A 20166-nucleotide genomic window follows, 5' to 3' on the forward strand; every position below is an offset into this window, starting at 1 on the left:
GACGCTCTCCAAGGCCTGGCCACATGACTATTGACCACGAGTCCACGACAACTCAACTCACTCGGACTGTACGATTACGTTGTCCTAGTAGGTAGTCGCTAGCGGAGACAACTTCTCAACCCTGCCATCATCGGCCGGATGATAATTCTTTGCCGCCAAGGACTGTGATTTCTTGGTGTTGAGTATGTCCCACTGTGATGAAGCAAACGGGCTCAAGATACGACTTGATCGTGATTGCAATAGGGGCAAATGAATCTCTCTGCCTGACTCTGAGATGTTTCCAGGCCACGCGGATCCAGACAAAACCTCGTATGCATCATCTTAACCTTAAGTCTCCGCATTGAATAACCCCACGTGAATAGTCTCGTCGCCACAAAAATGGTTGGTATCCATAGACTTGGTACGTGCCATCAAACAATCAGAGTGGAGGCATGCCGGGGCACATTCGTAGGCTGTGCTTCATCACCTCCTGGCCACAGTTCAACAGCTAAATTAGGGTACTGGCAGCCTGGCGATTCCAAATTGCTGTGGTAAAACATTGTGCTTCTGTGAGATGGGTGAATGCGGCACTTGGCGTCCAGTCCTGTCCCTGATGATTGTAATTCCGTCGCAGCCTGCTCTTCACTCTGCCGGAGCTAACTCTCTAAAGTCCTCGTGAGTACATGTAAGAAGAGGCCAGACTCCGTAGTCTTGTCGGCGGTGCAAGAGGGTCAACAAATAAGAGAGATAAGCCAACTGGAATTTCTTCAGGGAAAGAGACGAAAAAGGCTAGACAGTCCGGATGTACAAATCACTGCTCTTGGCGTAGCCCACTCTGGATGAACACTTCTTCGTCACACCGCAAGACTTGCCTGCTAGCATTGCTGCATTTGTTCGTTGGAACAGGGAGAACAAGGAGATAACATTGCGGTGCAGATAGTATTTCCAGAGACTGGAATCAATGTTCATTTTCTACTAAAGGTCATAATACATTATACTTCTCTCACATCCCCCCATACTCCCCCCGAAGCATATCCGTCAGATCTGACCCTGGGGCAAAGCCGAGATTGGCCATAAACTGCGGGTCGGCTTCCATGCTATCTGTGCAGTCGATAGAAGCAAGCTCGTCCATAATGGCGTCATAATCCACACCGTGAGCGCCTTGCCCCATAAGATAGGGTGCCTGAGCTGACGACAAATGCCCCATGAAGCCTGAAGGAAATGCATCCAGTTGGCTCCCTGGCGTAAATGGCATTGTTCTCGCCGTTGATGGGCTGACGGACGATGCTGTTGGTAAAAACCCGTTGCTGTTAGGGTGATGGTAGGAGTCCGCGGGCATGGAGAACTGCGGAAACTGTGAGTTCCTGCGAGCAGATGATGGGTGGTGAGAGAACTGATTCACGGCCGGCTCGGCCTGAGCTGGTGTTTGCTCGCTCGGTTCCGCATCCACGGGAGAAGAATCCACATTCGTCGTCCGATCTTGCCAGACAGACATCAGACTACCCATCAGTGAGTTCCACCGCGTCTTGTCATCGTCCCGGAGAGCTTTGACGCAAATTTTGGTGTTTGCGATGCTCATATATGTGACCAGGAGTGGCGAGACGCCGGCTGCGCCAAAGTGAGATATCGAACTCTCCAAAACCTCCATCAGACTCCAGATTAGAGACACTCGAGGGTCGGCCATCAAAGTCAAGGTCGCACCGAGGAAGGTAGCCTGGATAAGGAAAGCCGATGGAAGGATGGGTATCGTTGACGCTCCAAAGACTACTGAATTGCAAAAAGAGAAACGGGGATCAAGCACTTGAACTAGGTTCGCGGCACCAATTTTTGGCCCCGTGCTCCCAGATTCAACACTCTGGTTCAGTGTGCGGAAGAATTGGTAGAGCTGATTGAAGGAGCTTAAAGACTGTGCAGGCTGTACAGCAGCTTCAACATCTTCCAGTCCGAACCCAGCTCTGGGAGCCCAGGGCGCCCATTCCTCTGACCCGCTCTCTTCGGTTGGCCTATCTTTCATGTCGTTTGTCCTCATGTGAGGCGTCTGACGAAGCCTTAGGGATACGATGGTGTCGAGCATAAGACAGGTCATCAAGACCCGGTCCAAAGCTATCGAGTATGCTTCTTGCGTCGAGGAAACCGACAGCCCCGAGATCGAGTCTCGCCCACCGTTTCGTGATCGTCCATCTGTCAAAGCCATGGCGCCCCTGACGGCTAGACCAATCAATAGGGAAGCTGCCCCGGCGTTGTCCTGCCCCAGCTTCACTAAGGACAGTACTAGAAGTGCTTTTACATGGCCCAGTGCCATGTCAGTTTCTACCGGTATCAGGCTACGGGCTGCTGCTGTTATCATACTGGGTCGGTCTGGTGGTTCTGAACCCCCTGGAGGCTGTGATGATGCCGCATCCTGAAATGCCCCGACAGCAAGAGCGCACCAGAGCTCAGCATGAGCAGCGCTGTTGTTCGAATCTTCTGGGTCGATATCGAGACCGTCTGAAGGGTACGAGGCCGCAGCACTGTCGAGAGTCTCTTTGGAGTTTAATATCGGAAGCCAGCTGTGGGTGTACGAATAGTAAACCTCTAATAATCGAGGGAAATTGCTTGGTAACTTGAACCTTCGCCGAGACCTGGAGCCATGCCGGTGTCTCGGTACTGGTTCCTTCTGGGTGGCGTCAGGTTTGCGATCAACGGCATTAGGTTGCGGAGAAACGTCAGGACCGTCCAACGGAGTCTCTCCGTTCCGTTTGTTGCGGCCATCAGCTTCGGCATCTGATTCGTCTCCAGAGGTATCCTGGCGGGGACTTATGCCGTCCTTCCCAGAGAGTAGCCGGTCAATATCCTTGTGAACACGGCATCTCCTCCATCTTTTGTGAAGGCGATTTCCTGCCTCGCTGTCTTTGTCGAGGAGGAGGGACTGGCCACCACCACCCTCCTGTGTGAGTAGACCGGCCAGCTTTTCTTCTGTTCCAGGAACCTGGTCGAAGAGCCATACAAGGGCAAGCTCGAGAGTTCGGATCAAGCCGGTCTGAACGCCGCGCTTCTTCGGTGCGACATTGTATGTACATGGCCGCGACAAGGTTACACAGGAGAAGCATTGAGGTTGGACGCCATCACATTTCTCTCGGGCACTGTCCTCATAGTTAGCACAAGTTCGGTTCGCACATGTAGAAAGCTGGTGACAGTGGTACTGAGGTCAGCACCAGAGCCGATATCGCAGGCAATGTGCAGAACATTATCGACAAAGCATTAGCTATGCCGGAACGCTTGCAACGGAGAAGTCTCTAGACTTGTCGTCTCTTGAACTTCCAGTTGCTTGGAGGGAAGGCCAGCTACAAGGCGACGATGACAAGGGAAAGGGAAAGGGAAAGGGAAAGGGAGAAACAATGGTGCTGGACTCTGCTTGCCTTCTGCATTGGTCGCATGCTCGAGATACCCTCTGGCGCTTTGGGACAGAGGTCGAAGTGACACTGGTCTCGGCATCTTGAGCCTTTCTCTTGGATGGCATCCTTTAGTCGTAGCCGCAAGCGGCAGGGCAGCTCCAATGGCTCACGCCGCGGAGGACGGCATAGAGGGCGCGGCACGAGAAGCGGTGATGTCGACGAGGGAGCTGCGAGGGCAAAAGAGCGCGCGCTGCGGGCGATGATTGAAGCGAAGTGAGCAGCGACTGGGGTTGTGATTTGCGAGTGGATGTTGCGTTGCGTTGCGGCGAGCGGAACGAGCAAGGTATGATAGCACACGGTCGAGCAGCAGAAGCAGCAACTCCAGCAGCGGTACGGATAGCAGCAGCAGTAGTATCAGACTCAGCAGCGGCCGTAGCAAACAACAAGCAATGATGAGATTGACGTCGTCTTTGCTTCTTCTCCAAGATTTCCCGCGCGCTGTGCTGGACGGAGAGTGGGGAAATCCTGGGGTAACCTCACAGGCCAACGCTCGCGGTGCCGCCCTCAAAGGTTGTTGCTAGATCTCGGACCTCATGGGACAAAGGGCAGGCTGGAAAGGCTGGTCAGCTGGCATTTCTGTGGCATTAATTGGCCGCGAGATGGTGAGTACGGACAACTCGGCATGCGGGGTGTTAAGGAGATACTTTGAAGCCAGGCCAAGTCTCCAGATGGTATCCAGATCTAAGAGTCAAGACCAGGGGGGGGTTGACGATGGCAACCCTTCGACTTTAGCTGACAATAGCCAGCACACCCTAGACTCAAGGGACATTCACGAGGGCCTCATAGGCTCATCCCAAGTTATCCCGTCGCAAACCTCAAACAGCCGAGTTTGCTCTCTTCAACTCGTAGGACAACATCCCCCCACGCCCACAAGTAGCTCACTAACTCCAAGCACATGGTTAAACGTTTATCAGAGTATCCCACCTTAGCGCCGAGTAAGGGAGAGGGGCACCAATTTAGCCCCGAGGGTCGGAACTGGGGAACGGCTTTGAGGTTCCTCCCACCTAGTGACCTAACATTTCTGCCGCGGTGTGTTCGTACTACGTAGGACTCGGGGCGCGACTCAACGTGGACTGACTGACTTGACTCTCCTCCAGAGAGAGCTTGACCTTGTTGGACCACAGCTGAACGGCTTTGCACGAAACATAGCTCAACGACAGAGGTATTCGCGCGCCCTCTCTCTCAGAGTCTCAACTCGACACCGGCGCGTGCGCATGCATCCTGGGCTTTCTCTTCCTCCTCTTCAACCCACCTGCGTCTGCACTGCTACAGTCAGGCAGGCCGAGGAGCCATGGCGACAGCTGGAGTGAAGCGGTCCTACGTGGCCACCGCCATGAGCGATGAGGAGGACCATCACCACCACCAACTCGAGAATCCCGCAAAGTTCGTCCGTGTCGATGGTCGCAATGGCCACTCTGCGTCGCCGAGTCAACCCCAGAGCCCGAGGACCAACAGTAGCAGATATTCCATGGCTGCGTGTTCACGACCAGAGACTCCAATCACGAGACCAGCAACACCCATAGCCCATCTTCCTGGCGAGGTTCCGCCATTCCCTGCCGATGCCTCCATTGTCCTTGCCGGCATTCGCGGCGCAGGCAAATCCACGCTCGCCATCATTGCCTCGACCGCCATGGAACGGAGGGCCGTCGACTGCGAAAAGGCCTTCCAACAGGTCACTGGCCTGACCAGCTTCGCATATAAGAGGGCCCATGGCCCCGCTGAATGTCACCGCCGACAGACAGACGTCCTGCGGGACCTCCTCGACCAGAACTCCAAGAGCACCTTGATTGTGTGCAGCTGGATGGAACGCGGGGTCCAGACTCTCTTGAGAGAGTTTTGTCGTACACATCCCGTCGTCCATATTGTGCGGGACGTCAAGGCTATTCAAGAGCACCTAAAGATCGAGGACGAAGACAAGGCGAGGAATCTGCTGGCCGCCAGCAGCACCATTTTCCGGACATGCAGCAACCTTGAGTTCTTCAACGTCTCTGAGACGGCCGACCCATGGATCGAAACCGATGCCGCGAGAATTGAGGCTCACGCTGGCGGTCAAAAGCCACCTGCTCCCTACCTGACTTTAAAACGGGCAGAGAGGCATTTCTTGAAGTTCCTCAGTCTCATCATGCCCAAGGGCTCCATCCCGTTCATTGAGTCGGCTTTCCCGTTGGCTTCCATACCTACGGAGGACAGGAGGTTCACTTACGCCATCTCGGTCTCTCTTTCAAGCCTGCTTAACAATGAACTCGCCATTGAAGAGCTGGAGACCGGAGCCGATGCTATTGAAATCGTCGTCGACGGAATCGCTGGTGCACAATCACTAGACTCCGAGCGAGCCGCCGATATTGCTAGAATCATTGGGTCCATTAGGAGGAGCACCGTAATACCCTTGATGTACCACGTTGTTCTTCCAGATTCTTCAGAGTCGGTGTACACGGACTACATACTACACGGCCTACGACTCTGTCCTGAATACCTCACTGTCGACCTCCGCCTAAACGACTTTCAACTATTGCACATCATCTCTATGAAGAGACGCTCAAAGATTATTGGTCACTTGACGCCTGCAGCCGACTCCCCACCGTGGTCAGACCCTTTCTGGATGTCACAATATCACAGAGCACGGCGTCTAGGATGTGATCTGGTCCGGCTCGTCAAGCCGGTGACTTCGATCAAGGACAACTTCGATATCAGCCACCTCAAGGCCCTGGTTGAGGCTTCTATGGGCCACAAGATTCCCCTTATCGCTTACAACTCTGGGCCTCGTGGCAGACACTCGGCGGCCATGAACCACGTCCTGACCAGTGTTGTGCCAGAGAAGCCCGTATCATCGACTTACAGCCCAAACCAACCATGCTTGACGGCAGCTCAAGCGACGCAAGCACTTTACAATTCATTTCTGTTCGACCCCATGAAGATCTACGTCTTTGGTGCACACGTCTCTTACAGTTTGTCGCCAGCCATGCACAATGCCGCTCTGAAGGCTTGCGGCATTCCCCACCTCTACCGACCGTTCTCAACACCTTCCCTGAACGGGCTACGAGAGCTCATTGAGGATCCCTACTTCGCGGGGGCTAGTGTTGGGTTGCCCTTCAAAGTCGAGATCATCACCCTTACACACTCTTTGAGCCGACATGCGCAGGCGATAGGTGCAGTCAACACACTGGTTCCTGTACGTCGACTGAATCCCGACGGCACTATTCCAGAAGACGAGAAGCTTTTCAACTGCCGCAACCGCGCCGGTCCGGTGAGGGCGCTCTATGGAGAGAACACGGACTGGATCGGTATACGGGCTTGCATTCGCAGAGGCCTCTCTCCCGCCAATGCAGTGCGAACATCGAGCTGCGGCCTCATCATCGGTGCTGGCGGTATGGCTCGCGCAGCGACCTACAGTATGCTACAGCTTGGAGTCAAGAACATCGTGGTCTACAATCGGACGATAACGAATGCGGAAAAGATGGTTAATCACTTTACACGCCTGTTGAAACGGCACGATCTGCCGCTCCTCAGTGCAACCTCAGATGTGGAAACGAAATTCCACATCATCCGGAACCTGGATGAGCCATGGCCCGAAGACTTCCGGCTGCCGACAATGATCGTCTCCTGCATACCGACACATAGCATTGGCGATGTCCCCGCACCCAACTTCGAGGCGCCACAGGCATGGCTGGGTAGTCCGACTGGCGGTTGTCTGGTTGAGCTGGGTTACAAGACGCTAGACACCCCGATCTTGAACCAAGCGAGGAAAGTGTCGCATCGGGGCTGGGTTACTATGGACGGTCTTGATCTGTTGCCTGAGCAGGGTTTCGCTCAGTTTGAGCTATTTACAGGCAGACGAGCACCACGTAGGTTGATGCGAGGAGAGGTTTTCCGTGCCTATCCCGACGGGCACGACCGCTCAGCACTCGCACAACTGCAGCCGCGTCTCAACAATATTGTCGAGCAGGAGCCATGAGATTTCTTTCCTATGGGAGTAATGATGACAGGAGACCATGATCAGAGAGCAGTTCATTCTACACTGCTAGCCAAGATACCACAGCAACGTACACGACTAATAAATGAGTAAAAAATAATTGACCCATGTCTCACACCCTTCTCTGAAACCCGCAACCGTCTTCATTGCGAAATGTTCTACCTGCTCTACAAGCCTAGGCTTCAGGTGCATTATTCATCAATCTCTTCAAGTTTATCGCTCAGGGTCGGTCCTACCTCCAGGTTCCATTCTTGAGATCACCTTATTCCTCCATTATTGGCCTCTAGCTTCAGGAGTATGGCGACCGTCTCCCGCTGTGGTTAACACCTTCTCGGGCATCTTTGGGTTCTCGATGTCACTGCCGTCTCGCGTTCCCTCAATCTCGATTCCGTCCTCCCTGGTCAAGATTGTTCGCTCAACCAAGGTCTCCTTCGCAGGCACAGCCCAACTCAGTGTTGTATATAGGAACATCGAGACGACGAACCCAAATAGCCAATCAAAGCTGTAGAGATGCTGAGCACCCTCAGAGATCTGGACCGCAGGGTAGCCGCTGATTGCCAAGGCCATTCCAGGCAAGTTGGGTGCAACCGGCACGATGAAAGCAATAAATGCCCTCCAGTTACAACCTGCGATGTATCGATAGCGGCCATGAGGGTCGTATAAATCTAGGGCGAAGACAGAGCGTCAGTAAAAGTGGCTCAAGCAGGAGATTATCACATACCGGGCAGGTCGTATCGTTGTTTCTTGACGAGCCAAAAGTCTGCGGCCATGATGCCGCTCAGAGGGGCGAGGAAGACGGCGTAAGCCCCCATGAAGTTCAAGAACGTAGCGGCGCTGGCAAGAATCTTCCACGGCACAATGACCCAGGCACCTATCACTGCAGCAACTATACTGCCTCTCCTAATATTGATATAGCGCGGGAACATGACAGTCAGGTCGTTGGCCGCGCTGATGCTGTTCGCCGTAATGTTGGTGCCGATCGTTGCAATGAGCCACGCCAGCGCCCCAAAGAAGGCAGCACAGCGTCCTCCCGAGCCATTTTCCAACCAAAGACTGACAATATCCAGCGGGTTCCAAAGGTATTCGCCGTCTCCCTGGAAGACTTTCGTGGCTGATGTGGTGATAATACCCATAGTTCCACACAGGGTGAAGACAATAGGGACAAATATGAGCTGGACGTTTTGGGCGTTCCTAGACTTGCTGTAGCGCAAGAAGTCCGGAATATTGATCGCCATCGTGCTCCATTGTCCCGAGACCGACGACATGCAGCTCAGCCAAAGCCAGGCATACTTGGAAGTCCCCGGAGAGAACTCAGGTTGCAACCTAAAGATATCACCTCCGCCCCCGGCTTGTTTGACAGCCCACCCCAAGGTCCCTAAAACCACAGCTGGAGTAGCGATTAACTTGACATAGAAGAGTGGTCGAAGTTTGGTAGGGTGAATGAGTAACAGTGGCAGTTGAATAACCCAGAAGAGAAAAAACCTGGGTGACCTGTTAGTACGTACTTTGATATACAACCAGTAACTTCATGAACGAACTCACGAGCACATTCCCATAGAGGTGATGCCAGCCGACTCAGGTAAGGCATTCGGTATCCGTCCATAAGAAGGAGCCCATGCACTCAGCATAATTGTCACACATACACTCCCGTTGACGCACTATTATTGAAGATTGATGTTAGCAAGCCAGTTGAAGTAATGCGTACGAATCATTACCTGTACACCTAGCCAGAACATAGCAAGGATAGCTCTGCTGACAATAGCGAAGTATCTGAAATGAGGAGTCAGCTTCAAATCCAAGCGGTGAGGTCTTGTTCAATCAAGTCTGTTCCATCCAGAAGTACACACCTCAAATAGAACCCAAAACTACCTGTGGCAATGACACTAAAGGGGACATGTAGACGACTTCCAATAGCTCCATTGAGGACCATTGCTATTGCGATACACGTTGTTCCGACAAACATGATGGGAATCGCCTCGCGCCAGCTGAGTCCGACCGCAAGTATAGACCCGGCGGTCTGTAGAGTCGAGAGGTTCATAAGATCGGTACTCCAGTAGGCCAGGATAGTCCATAGTGACCAAGTTCGCATCAGTACCGGTACGGGGTCCATGTCCGGGTTGGTTCGTACGCCTTCTGGCGCAATGGCGCTGGGATGCTTGGGAAGCTCCCATGCCTCCATCGACGTAAATCGCCGCCTCGCTTCCTGCATGTTGATGCCCTTCATCTTGACGTTGGAGCTGTTTGGGTCCTCACGCAAACCAAAGATACCCTCGTCCTCTCGATCCCTCGATTGAAGTTGTAATTCAAAACGACCTTCCAAGGTTATTGAGGTGTGCCAACAACCTTGTGGGTGCACAATTGCAAGAGACCAAGCCACGCCGAACAGTGAGACATGGCCGCACCTATGTAGTCCGAAAGCATCCAGCTTTATGCAAAGCAACCCATCCACGGATGTGACCTTTCTTCCTTTGTACGACCTGCATTTGCGGGATTGGCTCCGGTCAGCTCCGCATCCTGCGCCTCAAAAAGAACATGGCCATATCGCCAATGATTACTTGGTCGGGGTTGGAGACTCAACCATGTTCTCAAACGACTATCTTGGGCAAGCAAGTCGACCAAGTGAGTCTGATGGCCTGGTCTTTGGGGAAAGGAAGATAACGAGGCGACATGGAGGGATGTCAGGCACTCGATCAACAGCCCAGGGGGTCGACGCACCAGAGTGGAATGCGCGTGGCCAATTGCCGTCGGCCTTCTTATCAACCCTCGATGTTGCTCTTCCGCCTGTGCGAAGGAAGACCAACTGTTAACCGAAACTACCTAGGGTGGCGTTGTTGAGGCGACGATGCAGCATCTGCATGAGACTCCATGTATCCGAAGGATAGCTTTCTGTGGCGTCAATTCGATCGCCACTTGCCTACCTTGATGAACTTGATGACCCGTGATGCTGAAACCATCAAATCTCGATGTCCTCGCACTTATACGGTGTTGAATACCAGTAGTCAGGCGCAATGTCACCAGATACTCCAATCAAGGGGAACAGTGAATTCTCGTTGCGGTAAGATGCTTGACTTGCAGAACAATCGCTTGGGATGAATTCAAGACAGTGAGGGTGGGTATTCATACTTCATACATGACCGAAAACACATTCAAACGCACAAAACCTCGGCTTTTAATGCAACACCGCAGCACCATCTAAGTATGCCAAACCACAATGCTCAGCTTCAAGACAATTTCTCATCACGCTTGCCGCTGGTGTTGTGCCCAATAGGCTGGATATCCTCCGAATCAGCTCCACGCGCACTCTCTCCGCCGTTGACGTCCTTGGGAGTGACGATTCCAGTGGTGGGGATGACGTCGTGGCCCTCTGTGTCCTCAATCTCCTCGTCGAGCACAAAGTTGAGGAACATGCAGACGAAGGCCGTGATAGCGAAGCCCGTCTCCATGATGAGTACGATGGCGTCGAGGAACCCCCTCAGACCGCGGTTGTCACCCGCATACGTAAAGACGTTGTCGAAGTAAGTAGGCACGAGGGTGGCGCCGTAGCCGAGTGTAAGACCAGCGGTCAAGATGAAGCGGTTTCGTCGGTTGAAAGGCACGCCCTTTGTGATGATGGCCATACCGGAGACGGCGACAGCCGTGAAGAGGAACGAGGTCATACCCCCAAGGACGGACGAAGGGATAGCGACGAGTGACGCAGCGAATTTGGCGAAGATGCCCATGATAATGAGGAAGAAGCAGCTAAGATATTATTAGCCGAGAGGCTTTGGAGAATTGGATGAAGGAAATATACCAGCAGTAGCCGGCGCTGCGGTTGGCACAGCGGGTGAGAGCGATGACTCCATTGTTTTGGGCAAACTTTCTCCGGTCAGTTCAAATAATTCAGATTTGAGCAGATTCCATCAGCTTACAGTTGTCATAGGAGTGACGGTCATCAGAGCCGCAAGAACGCCGTTGATACCATCGGCGAGGACACCGCCTTGGATACGGGACTCGAAGAGACGGCCCTCAACCTCGAGGCGAGAGACATCACAGGTGGCAGTGATATCTCCAATGGCTTCAGTGGCACAGATGATATATACGGCTAGCAAAGGCCTATTGACGTGTTTAGTTTCGCTTCTTCATGCTCGACTATCCCAGGTTTTTTGAAGCTTACAGGATGAGCGGCCCGTAAAGGGTGAGCTTGAAGGTGTGGACCCAGATGAAAGAGGCAGCAGGGGCACTGTCGATGCCGGAGCGGTCAAAGTAGCCAGTCGCAGCGGCGATGATGCATCCTGAGAGCAGTTCAGCAACAGAACATAATGGCATGGCGAAAGATACGGGACTGCTACTCACCAACGAGGAGGCCAATAACAACGGACGTCGACTTCATGATGGGCGCGCCGAATCGCTCGCAGAGAATGATAGTGACAAAGACGGAGAATCCCAAGCCCAAGTACTCAGCGGAGCCCCAGGGAAGGGCATGAGGCGCGGAGATGTTGGGGCACCGGGCAAAGAAGTCGGAAGTTGGGTTGGCACAAGGGCCGGAGCCACCCATCCAGTTCTGGAAACCAGTCTCGATCAAGTGAATGCCGATGAGCATGACTGAGAGCACATGTCAGATATCTGGAGTTCTCTCACGGATCTATACGTTGCAGGAGCTTACCTGTCGGGCCAGTCACGATGGGCGGGAAAATGCGAAGCATCACCTTTGGCGGCATGAAGGAGATGGCGATTTCGATCAGAGCGCAAAGGGCACTGGAGCCGATGATGGCTTCACTCTGTCAGTTGGGCAATTTATGCTGAAAGGCACAAGAGTAAGACTCACCGCCGTATCCATCAGGGCACGGGAGCTTGTTTCCCTCGCCATCCATCGGGCAGAAACCGTTGGCATACATTTGCGAGAGGGCTCCCTGTGCGACCGGGATAATGGCAAAGGAGATACCGACTACGGAGATCAAGCCAGTTCCGATATAATAGCTACATGAAGATATAAGCTTAAATGCCCCACAGCAGGGATGCATTTCTTCTTCTTACGGAGTCTTCAGGATATGGAATCTGGTGATCTGGATCATGGACAACAAGCCGGACACAATCAGAGCTGTTGAGACAAGGTACTGTTGCATCTCCCCAGTGAGATTGGCACCTGCAGCGCCGCTCAGTAAGATAGGCGGCGTGATGATGCCGGCCAACATGGCGAGGGCATGCTGAAATCCTAGCAACATGGCCAAGAGCGTAGGCATCCGGTCGTTCAAGCCAAAGAAGGGAGCGGCCTTGCGACTCTTCCTCATGAATGGCAAGTTCGGGGTAAACAGGAAAGCATAGTCGTAGTCGCCAATCAAGCCGTCCTTGGTGAAGAATCTGTTCTTGGTACTGCGAAGGCGGTCTCCCATCGTCCGCTTGGGAGCTGTCCCAGGGACGATTTGGGATGGACCCTGATCTTCATCCATGATGTCGCCGTCGTTTTGCGTTGTGCAATCGGTACTCAGTGCTGGCGGGACCGTAATTGGCCAAGATCACGTCGGCTTTCTGATTAGAAGAGGCGGAGTTGGACTCGTCGACGATGCAGACAAGGTAAGGCAAGGCAAGGCAAAGCAAAGCAAAAGAATTTAACCCGATGGTATCCACGAAATTCACCAGCAAAAGGCAGGGTTGTGGATCTCTCTTTATATATCAATCTGACTCGATCATTGTTTGCATGGGTGAGATCCTTTTAGTTGATGGTATCGAGCAATTAGCTTCAGCCGCTATCAGTGGGATAAGCGGCTCGGAACGACGTGAATGGCTGGCGATAGTAAAAAAAATGTGTATCCCCAGAGGAGCGGGCCCGGTTCTGGCGTAGGGTGTCGCCTGGGTGCGTAGCTGAGAGACTCGAGAGGGTGCCGGGCGAGCAGAAGATTGACGGTCGAGTCCAGAGTAACACCGGCTGTTTCCAGACACGGGCCTGGAACTGGATGAATGGGGGTTGAAGGGAGAGAGCGTGGGTTGCCAGTAACAAGGGGTGGCCAGAGACAGAGAGAAAGAGAGCATCTGGAGATACATTCATCTGTTACTGAACACACAGCCCGTCATGATGTAGATGGCATGTCAAGTCTCGACAGAGAGAGAGAGAGAGAGAGAGAGAGAGAGCAAACAACTACTGTAGACTACAACTTGGTATCGTGCTAGTGACATGTTCCATCATGTCTGATGCAGCGACCCAACAACAGCAATGGCGCTACTGCAAAGTATCCGGAGCACCCATCAGAACCAACGTCGACGACTTCTTGGGGGTGTGGGAGGGCCTGAGTGTGGGGGAACTCCCCGGCATCGCTCCCGCGTGGCACACTAGGAGAATCCCGCCTTCATTCTTCGAGTGCTCTTTCGGGCACATCCTACATGGACCCGGGAGAACCGAGCTACGGAGTAATAGAGAGATGCGGCGAGCTGCGAAGTGCGACATGCGGCGCCAGGGAGCGAGATGATGGATCAGCTCAACTGCCAGCGGCTCGCCTTGTGTGATCTCCGCGGGGGTTCCGACTCTCAGCACAGTTGTTTCAATAATCATCCATCTTCTCGGCGGATGATGAACTCTCAATGTTTCGTCCCGCCGCGAACTTCCACGGCCGCTGCTCGCCGCCGGCCAGATCAAGTTGCCGTTTCCACGGCTTATTCTTCTTGATTCAAAACGGTGGCGAGACAAACACGACCTGTGGTGCAGTAGAGAAGTTCATCATGCCATTGAGAAATTGGCAACTTGGGTGTACCCTGATAAGAGTCGCTCGTGGGTAATATTAGAGATGGTTCGTGCGCGAATAACGGTTTCCCCTTGTCTACGGATAGTGTTCGTCACCTTCAGCCTCAGACTCTTCGATACTTCAAGAAGCACACAATGTTGCTTTGCCTCAGCTTCACACTCATCTGACGCCACTTGGCCAGCCTTCACCTATACACACCGAAAGGTTATGGGCAGACTTAAGTTTACGCGACACACCTTCTGACGGACGCCATGCCAGAGCCGCCCCCAAGAGCCCCAAAGAAGCAGACCGTCTGCTTAGATCCGGACTGGCGTAAAGATAAGACCTGACCAGGCCACCCAGGCACCACAGAGAATTGCATACCAAGTCCCCGTAGAGATAAGAAAGCAACCCAATCGAGTCAAGGAGGGAATCCCGGGAGATAGAGGCGTCGACACCCGCGACACAGCGCCGATTTTATTGGCTTAGTCTGCTGCCGAGACTCGGAGATGCAGCTCTTCGGCACGGCTGGTCGGGATAAAGCATTGCAATAAACGCGTCGCTCCCTACCAGAAACAGCAGAGACACCAGAGAGCTTCTGTCTGCCATCGGCGGGCTCCGACAGCAAGGGAGAGCCCCCATGAAGGGCCTCGCCGAAGAGACCTCAGGAAGCTCGCCAGCGAGTCTGAGGTTATCTCCGGTTCGGACAGCTGAACCATCACGGATTCACGGCTACTCTAATCCATTACCTATCCCACTTTGCGAAACTGTCGTTTTCGATAACGAAAAACTTAATTTGTTTCGATTCGATCAAGTAAGTCGAGGGGATAATGAGCTATCGAACTAATTGCGACATCTGACTGGATATGCCACTCATTCATATGCGCGCGAAGCTATCTATTACTAGTTGTTGACGAAAGAAAGAGATGGTCCCGGCTCACAAAGGCTGAAGCAAAGCTTCCTACCTGATCCTCTCCTCAAGATACGGCACCACGAGGTGTCTCTTTCTCCAACTTTTTCTCTAGGACTTGGCGAATATTCTCTTCTAGATCCCTCCCATCTTACTCGTTCGACCAGATACATACAGGCGCATCGCTTGCTTCATCATTGTCATCGACGCCGTAACACCAAAAGGAACGAAATCGCGATCCCAAGATGCCAGGATACCCAACTTTGGCGCCTCCTCGACTCGCTCGCTTATGTACAACTCAATCACATTACCCTTTGATCGAAACGTCTTCGAGAAGTTGTCATCGATAGTCGTCTCTCATCCCACGGACCACGTCCTGTTGCGACCCGAATCGTACCCGATGATATTCGTTCAGCTGCTGCCGTCCAGATTCCCGGACCAGTCCAAGCAACCCCTTGTGTTTATTCTTGAGACACTTGCTCAGTTCGGCTTCTGTTATCGTACTGCACTGGCATACATTCGGCGTGCCTCCGAACTTTGCCCTGTCTTGGGAACTCGGGAACATGATGCTGATGCGCCGGACGTCCTTCCAGACAGCAGCAGCGTACTCCTTCTCCCCTCGCCGTCCCAGTGCCAACTTGGCCAGATTCCAGTCCATGTCGTCGTCTCGGCTTTCATATCTTCGCACCGATAGCTCGGCGTTGCCCCGATCCTGCTCAATGGCAGCAATCTGACATGACGATCCGTCTCTTCCTGATCGGCGGCAGTTGCACCGGTCTGGGTTGACATCGGTGTCTTCGTCAATGTCGATAGTCACCAATGCTCGCTTTCCTGTCTGCATGTTCTGCGTGAACAGCACCAGCATTGGCTTGGGAGGGCGCCTATGGACAGTGCCAGTCGTGTGCCCGCCTATGGTTACGGTCACGGTGTGCGCGTCGCTTCCACTTGAACTGTTGTTTGAGGGTGATGTCGTAGTCGAGTAATTGCTTGAGACGCTAAAGGTCCGATCAGGTCGGCTGTTGACCGTTGATACGGATGGTGCCCTTGACTGCCATGATCCCGGGAGCAGAGATGAAGATCGAGGGCTTGCAGGCGATGTTGACAACATTGCCTGCCGGTTAGCACTGGGTGGTGACGCTGCCGTTGTCTGCGTGCTGCCCGACCCCACTGGCCGTCTCGGTATCATCATGGGAGACCGAGCTCCAAGCGGGCCGGTGATTGTCGGCGGTGATGGCACCGAACGACTCCGTGATGCGCCTACAGCCGGTGGACCGCTATTAATCCACGTTGACACAGTCTCGGTAGGGCTAGTGGTGACTGGATTTGCGGTGCTCCATACGCTGCGGAGAGTACTCTGTCTCGATGCTGTGCTAGATGGCGAAAATACCCCAGACTGGGATGGTGATGTGGTTTGCTCGAGCGTCGCCTCGTTGTTCGTAACGAGTTGTCCATCGAGTTGCTTTGGAACCCACAACTGTATACACGCTCCCTCGACGATCGGATCTCCTCTCCCAGACACGACGAAGCTAACCATAGCCTTATATCTATCGGTATTGTAAGTTGTTGGCACTGGTCAGCGTATGGGTCTATTATGCTTACTGGCAATAACTATCAAACGCCTTGAAACCAGTCACAGCTTGTTGGAACTTGGCAGCATCTTTCAACTGCGTAAATGCCAGCTTGGCAATCCGTTCATCCTTGCGCAATATCATGTCCCATGCGCCGCCAGAGTTGGATGGCACAGCATAAAGGGGGTTTAGTATGACAGTCGTGATGTCGAAATCAATGGTCTCAGCTATTGGACGTTAACACATGTTCAATGTTATCTAACTGGGGAGTTTATACCTTGACGACGTGCATTCCTACTCGTCCCCCCTAGCTCGACGCCTGAGATGTTTATCCTGAAGCGTTTGTCATCGGCACCCATTCGTCGAAGCAGCTGAAGCTTCCTCTCAACATTAGCAGTGGCGCACTGTAACGGTCTGGTATGAAACTGGTATCAGTAGCCGCCCACATTGCGTCAGGGCCTGGTATTAGAACGAACTTACACATCCATGACCTCTTCCATGAGAGCATCCCTGGTCACCACGTCCACGAGCTGCGCAAGCTCTTTCTCGGGCCATATTTCGAACATCTCAGGTGTTGAACCTGCTAGACTTGGTGGCATGAGCTCTTGCCTGAATCGATCGCATTGCGACGCAAGACCCTAGCAAATGTCAGTACTAGTCAGTGTAGCATGAGGCTGGAGACTCGACTTACATCTTCTAGCTCCTGGATGTACGAGGGCCAATGGGATAAGGTCGGACCCGGCTGAGCGACTTCGGTCGAACCACGGATCCGTCTCATCAGCCAGACACACTTCAAAAGATTGATATATTGCCCCAGCTCGGGAACCCTATTTTCCACCAGGATACCGGCAGTAAACCCGATGGTTGATTTGTGGTAATGAAGAACGAAAGCATCCGCCATCGCCTGGAGACTTGGTTCGAGAGCGTCATCCGGTCTGTCAGCCGTCCATGCTCGCTGAAATCCATCCTCGACACTTGGCGGCACTTCAAACTGAAAAGATTCCCGGTGAGCCTGCTGGGCCAGGGCCTGCTCCATATCAGGCACGAGAACCCCCATAAAGCGACGTAAGTCAAGGTGCATAGCACTCATACGTTCGGCGAGATCTTCATGGATCCGACAAAGAAGGTCGCTGGTGCGGTTAGTGCTCCGAACCGACTGGTAGTGAATATGTGGATTCTTACATCTCAAACGGCTTCAGAACGTGAAGAACCTTGGAATTATGTAAGGCTATGCGCGCTCGTAGACGATCTGCCGCCGGCGCCACGAGAACATTCCACTCGATATTCCTCAGCGGGCCGCTGCTGAGGCGGTAGCGATGATTGTTCTCTATCAGGGTACAGCATTCTGTGAGAGTCTCATGGTAGTCGCCTATGATCTCATCGAGGGACGAACGGTCCCAGCGTAATGGCTCAAGCTGGAACGCCCTTTCTTGGTGGAGTGACTGGCCGGCCTTGTCTACTACGCGGCTGAGGATATCGAGGTTCTCAGCCAATCCCCTGACATCGCGACCGAACTCTGCGTATTGCCGGGCTGCAATCACCGTAAGTCAGTGCTGGCATCTGGGATTGCAGGTTTCCTTGAGTTGAGTCATGGCTACTGTTATAGGGCGCCAACAGTGTCCAAAGAAACACCAGATACCCATTTTCAAATAGAGCTCTACATGTGAAGAATGTCATGATGATGAGAGTGGCAGCCTAAGAAAGTGGCATTCCTTGCGCCGAGGAACTCACTGGCGTTGAAGTCATTATCCCAACCAAACTTGTACACGTCCCACGCGAGCTTGCTGAAGTTGATGACATCCCCCAGCTGGATTGGCCCCGCCATTGGGGTTAACGAGGCAAGAGACAGGTAATTCTTCTGTCAAATGCGCCTTATAAGATGATTGGCATTGAAGGGACGATGGTGTCAATGCGTGTGAGGAAGACGACTAATGGAAATTCCCAAAAGCGGGCTTCACCAAGAGGGCTGAGAAGCGAAGTAGGTGAGGGGAACGAAGACAGATTTGAAGTAAAGCCTGACTGCAGGGTGGGAGCACATGACAGAGTAACCATAGACGCCACCAAGACGTGGACATGTCACAGAGGTGAGAGCGAGCCGCTCCAAGGAACGCAGGGGTGGGCAGGAGGACTAGGAACGAGCATGCGGAATAAGCACAAGTGGAAGCAGCGACAACCTACCCAGTCGGACAGCTAAAGAGGCACAGAAGGCGGGCGCAGAGGAAGATAGAGTCCAGTACCTAGGGACAGCATGAGCATAGGTTTCTGTGTTTGTTGCCTTAGACCAACCCAAGTCTGAGTTCGCCGGCCCAGACAGCTCTAAATCGACACCGAGAGAGAAGGGATGGTGTGGGCATCCATGCAGGCAGCAGGGGAAAATGACCTCCTCTGCCTTCTCCCTGCTCGTATGGGTGTCTGAACCAGTCTTGCTTGGCATTTTAGGCGCATGCCTCTCGTCCTTGCAGTGTGTGTCTGCGCGCGTCGACTGTGGCAGTACCGAACAGCCGAGCACAAACTCAGGTTGTCGTCTCTTGGCAGCCCATTGCCTGCCAGTGGTCAAGCGATAGCAGCTTGAGTCGGATCTGTGAGTCGCAGAGACCCTCCCGGGTGGCTTCGAAGCTATGTACGTCTGACCTAGGTACTACGTATCCATTACGAGCAAACTGAATCTATTCCCGTGCGCGGATTTCCTCCGCACATGGAACCCGGGGTCTTGCTCAGAAAGGAGGGGGAGGAAAAGGCTGTCACACGGTCTCAGTTACCCGAGACACCCCTACGATGACATCCAATCCCGTCGACCTATGTTGCATAGATGGACCCCCAGCTGTTGGTAGGTATGCATGTCTGCGGCGGAGGTGGAAGGTTGCAAGATAAGCTACTGAACTGGGCGGCTATGCCACCCACATTTTGAAATGATTGGGATGAACTAATCGGACAGAAGCTTGTCCTTGTTAAAGTCATAGCCCCCGCAAACTTGGGGTTTGTCGTCTTCTGAAAGCTGGCTGCTCTCCTTCTGACGATGATACAGGTATTCAGTTACAAACCCAATCGATCTTAAGTTGCTGGCACTTTCACTGCCAAGCCTGGATGCTGAAATGTCTGCATGTGGTTACATCGCACCTACTGTCGTGGCCAGAGTACGATGGGAGCAACCTTAGCGAACATCAGTTGGGACCAGCAATCGCTGCGTTTAAAAGAATTTCTGATGGGGCTTTTAAGTGAATACGATTATACACCCTTGACTTAAAACGATGATCGACACTCAGCCCATGTGTGAAATGCATGTGGCGGTGGCAGTGAGCTGAACAGATTGAAGGCTTCGAAGTTGGACAACTTCCCAACGTGCCAACCTCGGGGTATGGGTCAGACGGGGTGTCACCTTGAGTCTTCCCGGGACTCTTCCTATTCGTGCTCGCTTCGCCAGGCCTATGATCACTCGACGGCTGAGACTAAACCATCTACTAGATCACGTACAGCTTGACAGTTGCCTGCAGACGCTAGAGTCTTGGTAAGTTGCTAACACGTTTTTGAGACTCCATGTGCCCAAATGCGCGCAAAGAAAGAAAAGACCTCAGACATGCCTTGCAAGGCATATTTCTGGACGAGGCTGTCTAGA

At 53.1% G+C, this 20166-nt stretch overlaps 5 protein-coding genes across 5 annotated transcripts; 1 reads left to right on the top strand and 4 right to left on the bottom strand.

Moving 5' to 3' along the window:
* Window positions 1-889: 889 nt before the first annotated feature.
* On the bottom strand, window positions 890-3683 carry BDP81DRAFT_114297 (uncharacterized protein). The gene is made up of 2 exons (XM_060581520.1): window positions 3378-3683; window positions 890-3101 (listed from the first exon to the last, which is right to left on the bottom strand). The coding sequence occupies exons 1-2, from the start codon at window positions 3476-3478 to the stop codon at window positions 983-985; spliced, it is 2220 nt and encodes a 739-aa protein (XP_060439916.1). The 5' UTR covers window positions 3479-3683; the 3' UTR covers window positions 890-982.
* A 1021-nt stretch (window positions 3684-4704) lies between these two features.
* On the top strand, window positions 4705-7365 carry BDP81DRAFT_398880 (shikimate dehydrogenase substrate binding domain-containing protein; the record flags this gene model as incomplete). The annotated part of the gene is made up of 1 exon (XM_060588514.1): window positions 4705-7365. One exon carries the CDS (start codon window positions 4705-4707, stop codon window positions 7363-7365), a length of 2661 nt encoding a protein of 886 aa, XP_060439917.1.
* A 291-nt stretch (window positions 7366-7656) lies between these two features.
* On the bottom strand, window positions 7657-9607 carry BDP81DRAFT_464893 (NCS1 nucleoside transporter; the record flags this gene model as incomplete). Its single annotated transcript, XM_060594210.1, has 5 exons — window positions 7657-8048; window positions 8105-8865; window positions 8926-9041; window positions 9099-9153; window positions 9231-9607. The coding sequence occupies 5 exons, from the start codon at window positions 9605-9607 to the stop codon at window positions 7657-7659; spliced, it is 1701 nt and encodes a 566-aa protein (XP_060439918.1).
* Window positions 9608-10604: 997 nt separating this feature from the next.
* Window positions 10605-12809, bottom strand: BDP81DRAFT_453978 (uracil-xanthine permease; the record flags this gene model as incomplete). The annotated part of the gene is made up of 8 exons (XM_060592887.1): window positions 10605-11121; window positions 11174-11238; window positions 11292-11475; window positions 11537-11654; window positions 11716-11964; window positions 12026-12133; window positions 12188-12339; window positions 12397-12809. The coding sequence occupies 8 exons, from the start codon at window positions 12807-12809 to the stop codon at window positions 10605-10607; spliced, it is 1806 nt and encodes a 601-aa protein (XP_060439919.1).
* Window positions 12810-14848: 2039 nt separating this feature from the next.
* BDP81DRAFT_438373 (uncharacterized protein) lies at window positions 14849-18556 on the bottom strand. The gene is made up of 7 exons (XM_060591316.1): window positions 18285-18556; window positions 17736-18084; window positions 17245-17683; window positions 17034-17191; window positions 16831-16967; window positions 16585-16780; window positions 14849-16529 (listed from the first exon to the last, which is right to left on the bottom strand). The coding sequence occupies exons 1-7, from the start codon at window positions 18376-18378 to the stop codon at window positions 15326-15328; spliced, it is 2577 nt and encodes an 858-aa protein (XP_060439920.1). The 5' UTR covers window positions 18379-18556; the 3' UTR covers window positions 14849-15325.
* Window positions 18557-20166: the final 1610 nt, after the last annotated feature.

This window comes from Colletotrichum phormii, assembly GCF_030913505.1.
Source record: "Colletotrichum phormii strain CBS 102054 chromosome Unknown BDP81scaffold_26, whole genome shotgun sequence".
In the NCBI taxonomy this organism is placed as follows: domain Eukaryota; kingdom Fungi; phylum Ascomycota; class Sordariomycetes; order Glomerellales; family Glomerellaceae; genus Colletotrichum; species Colletotrichum phormii.

Excerpts from the sequence above, each read along its gene's own strand:
- BDP81DRAFT_438373 (XM_060591316.1), bottom strand. The coding sequence starts at position 18,378 with ATGGCGGGGCCAATCCAGCTGGGGGATGTCATCAACTTCAGCAAGCTC. Across the intron at positions 16,968-17,033 it reads ATGGAAGAGGTCATGGATGT|ACCGTTACAGTGCGCCACTG; the intron begins GTAAGTTCGTTC and ends GTTTCATACCAG. Across the intron at positions 16,781-16,830 it reads TAGGAATGCACGTCGTCAAG|CTGAGACCATTGATTTCGAC; the intron begins GTATAAACTCCC and ends AACGTCCAATAG.
- BDP81DRAFT_114297 (XM_060581520.1), bottom strand. The coding sequence starts at position 3,478 with ATGCCATCCAAGAGAAAGGCTCAAGATGCCGAGACCAGTGTCACTTCG. Across the intron at positions 3,102-3,377 it reads GCATGCGACCAATGCAGAAG|TGCCCGAGAGAAATGTGATG; the intron begins GCAAGCAGAGTC and ends CTATGAGGACAG.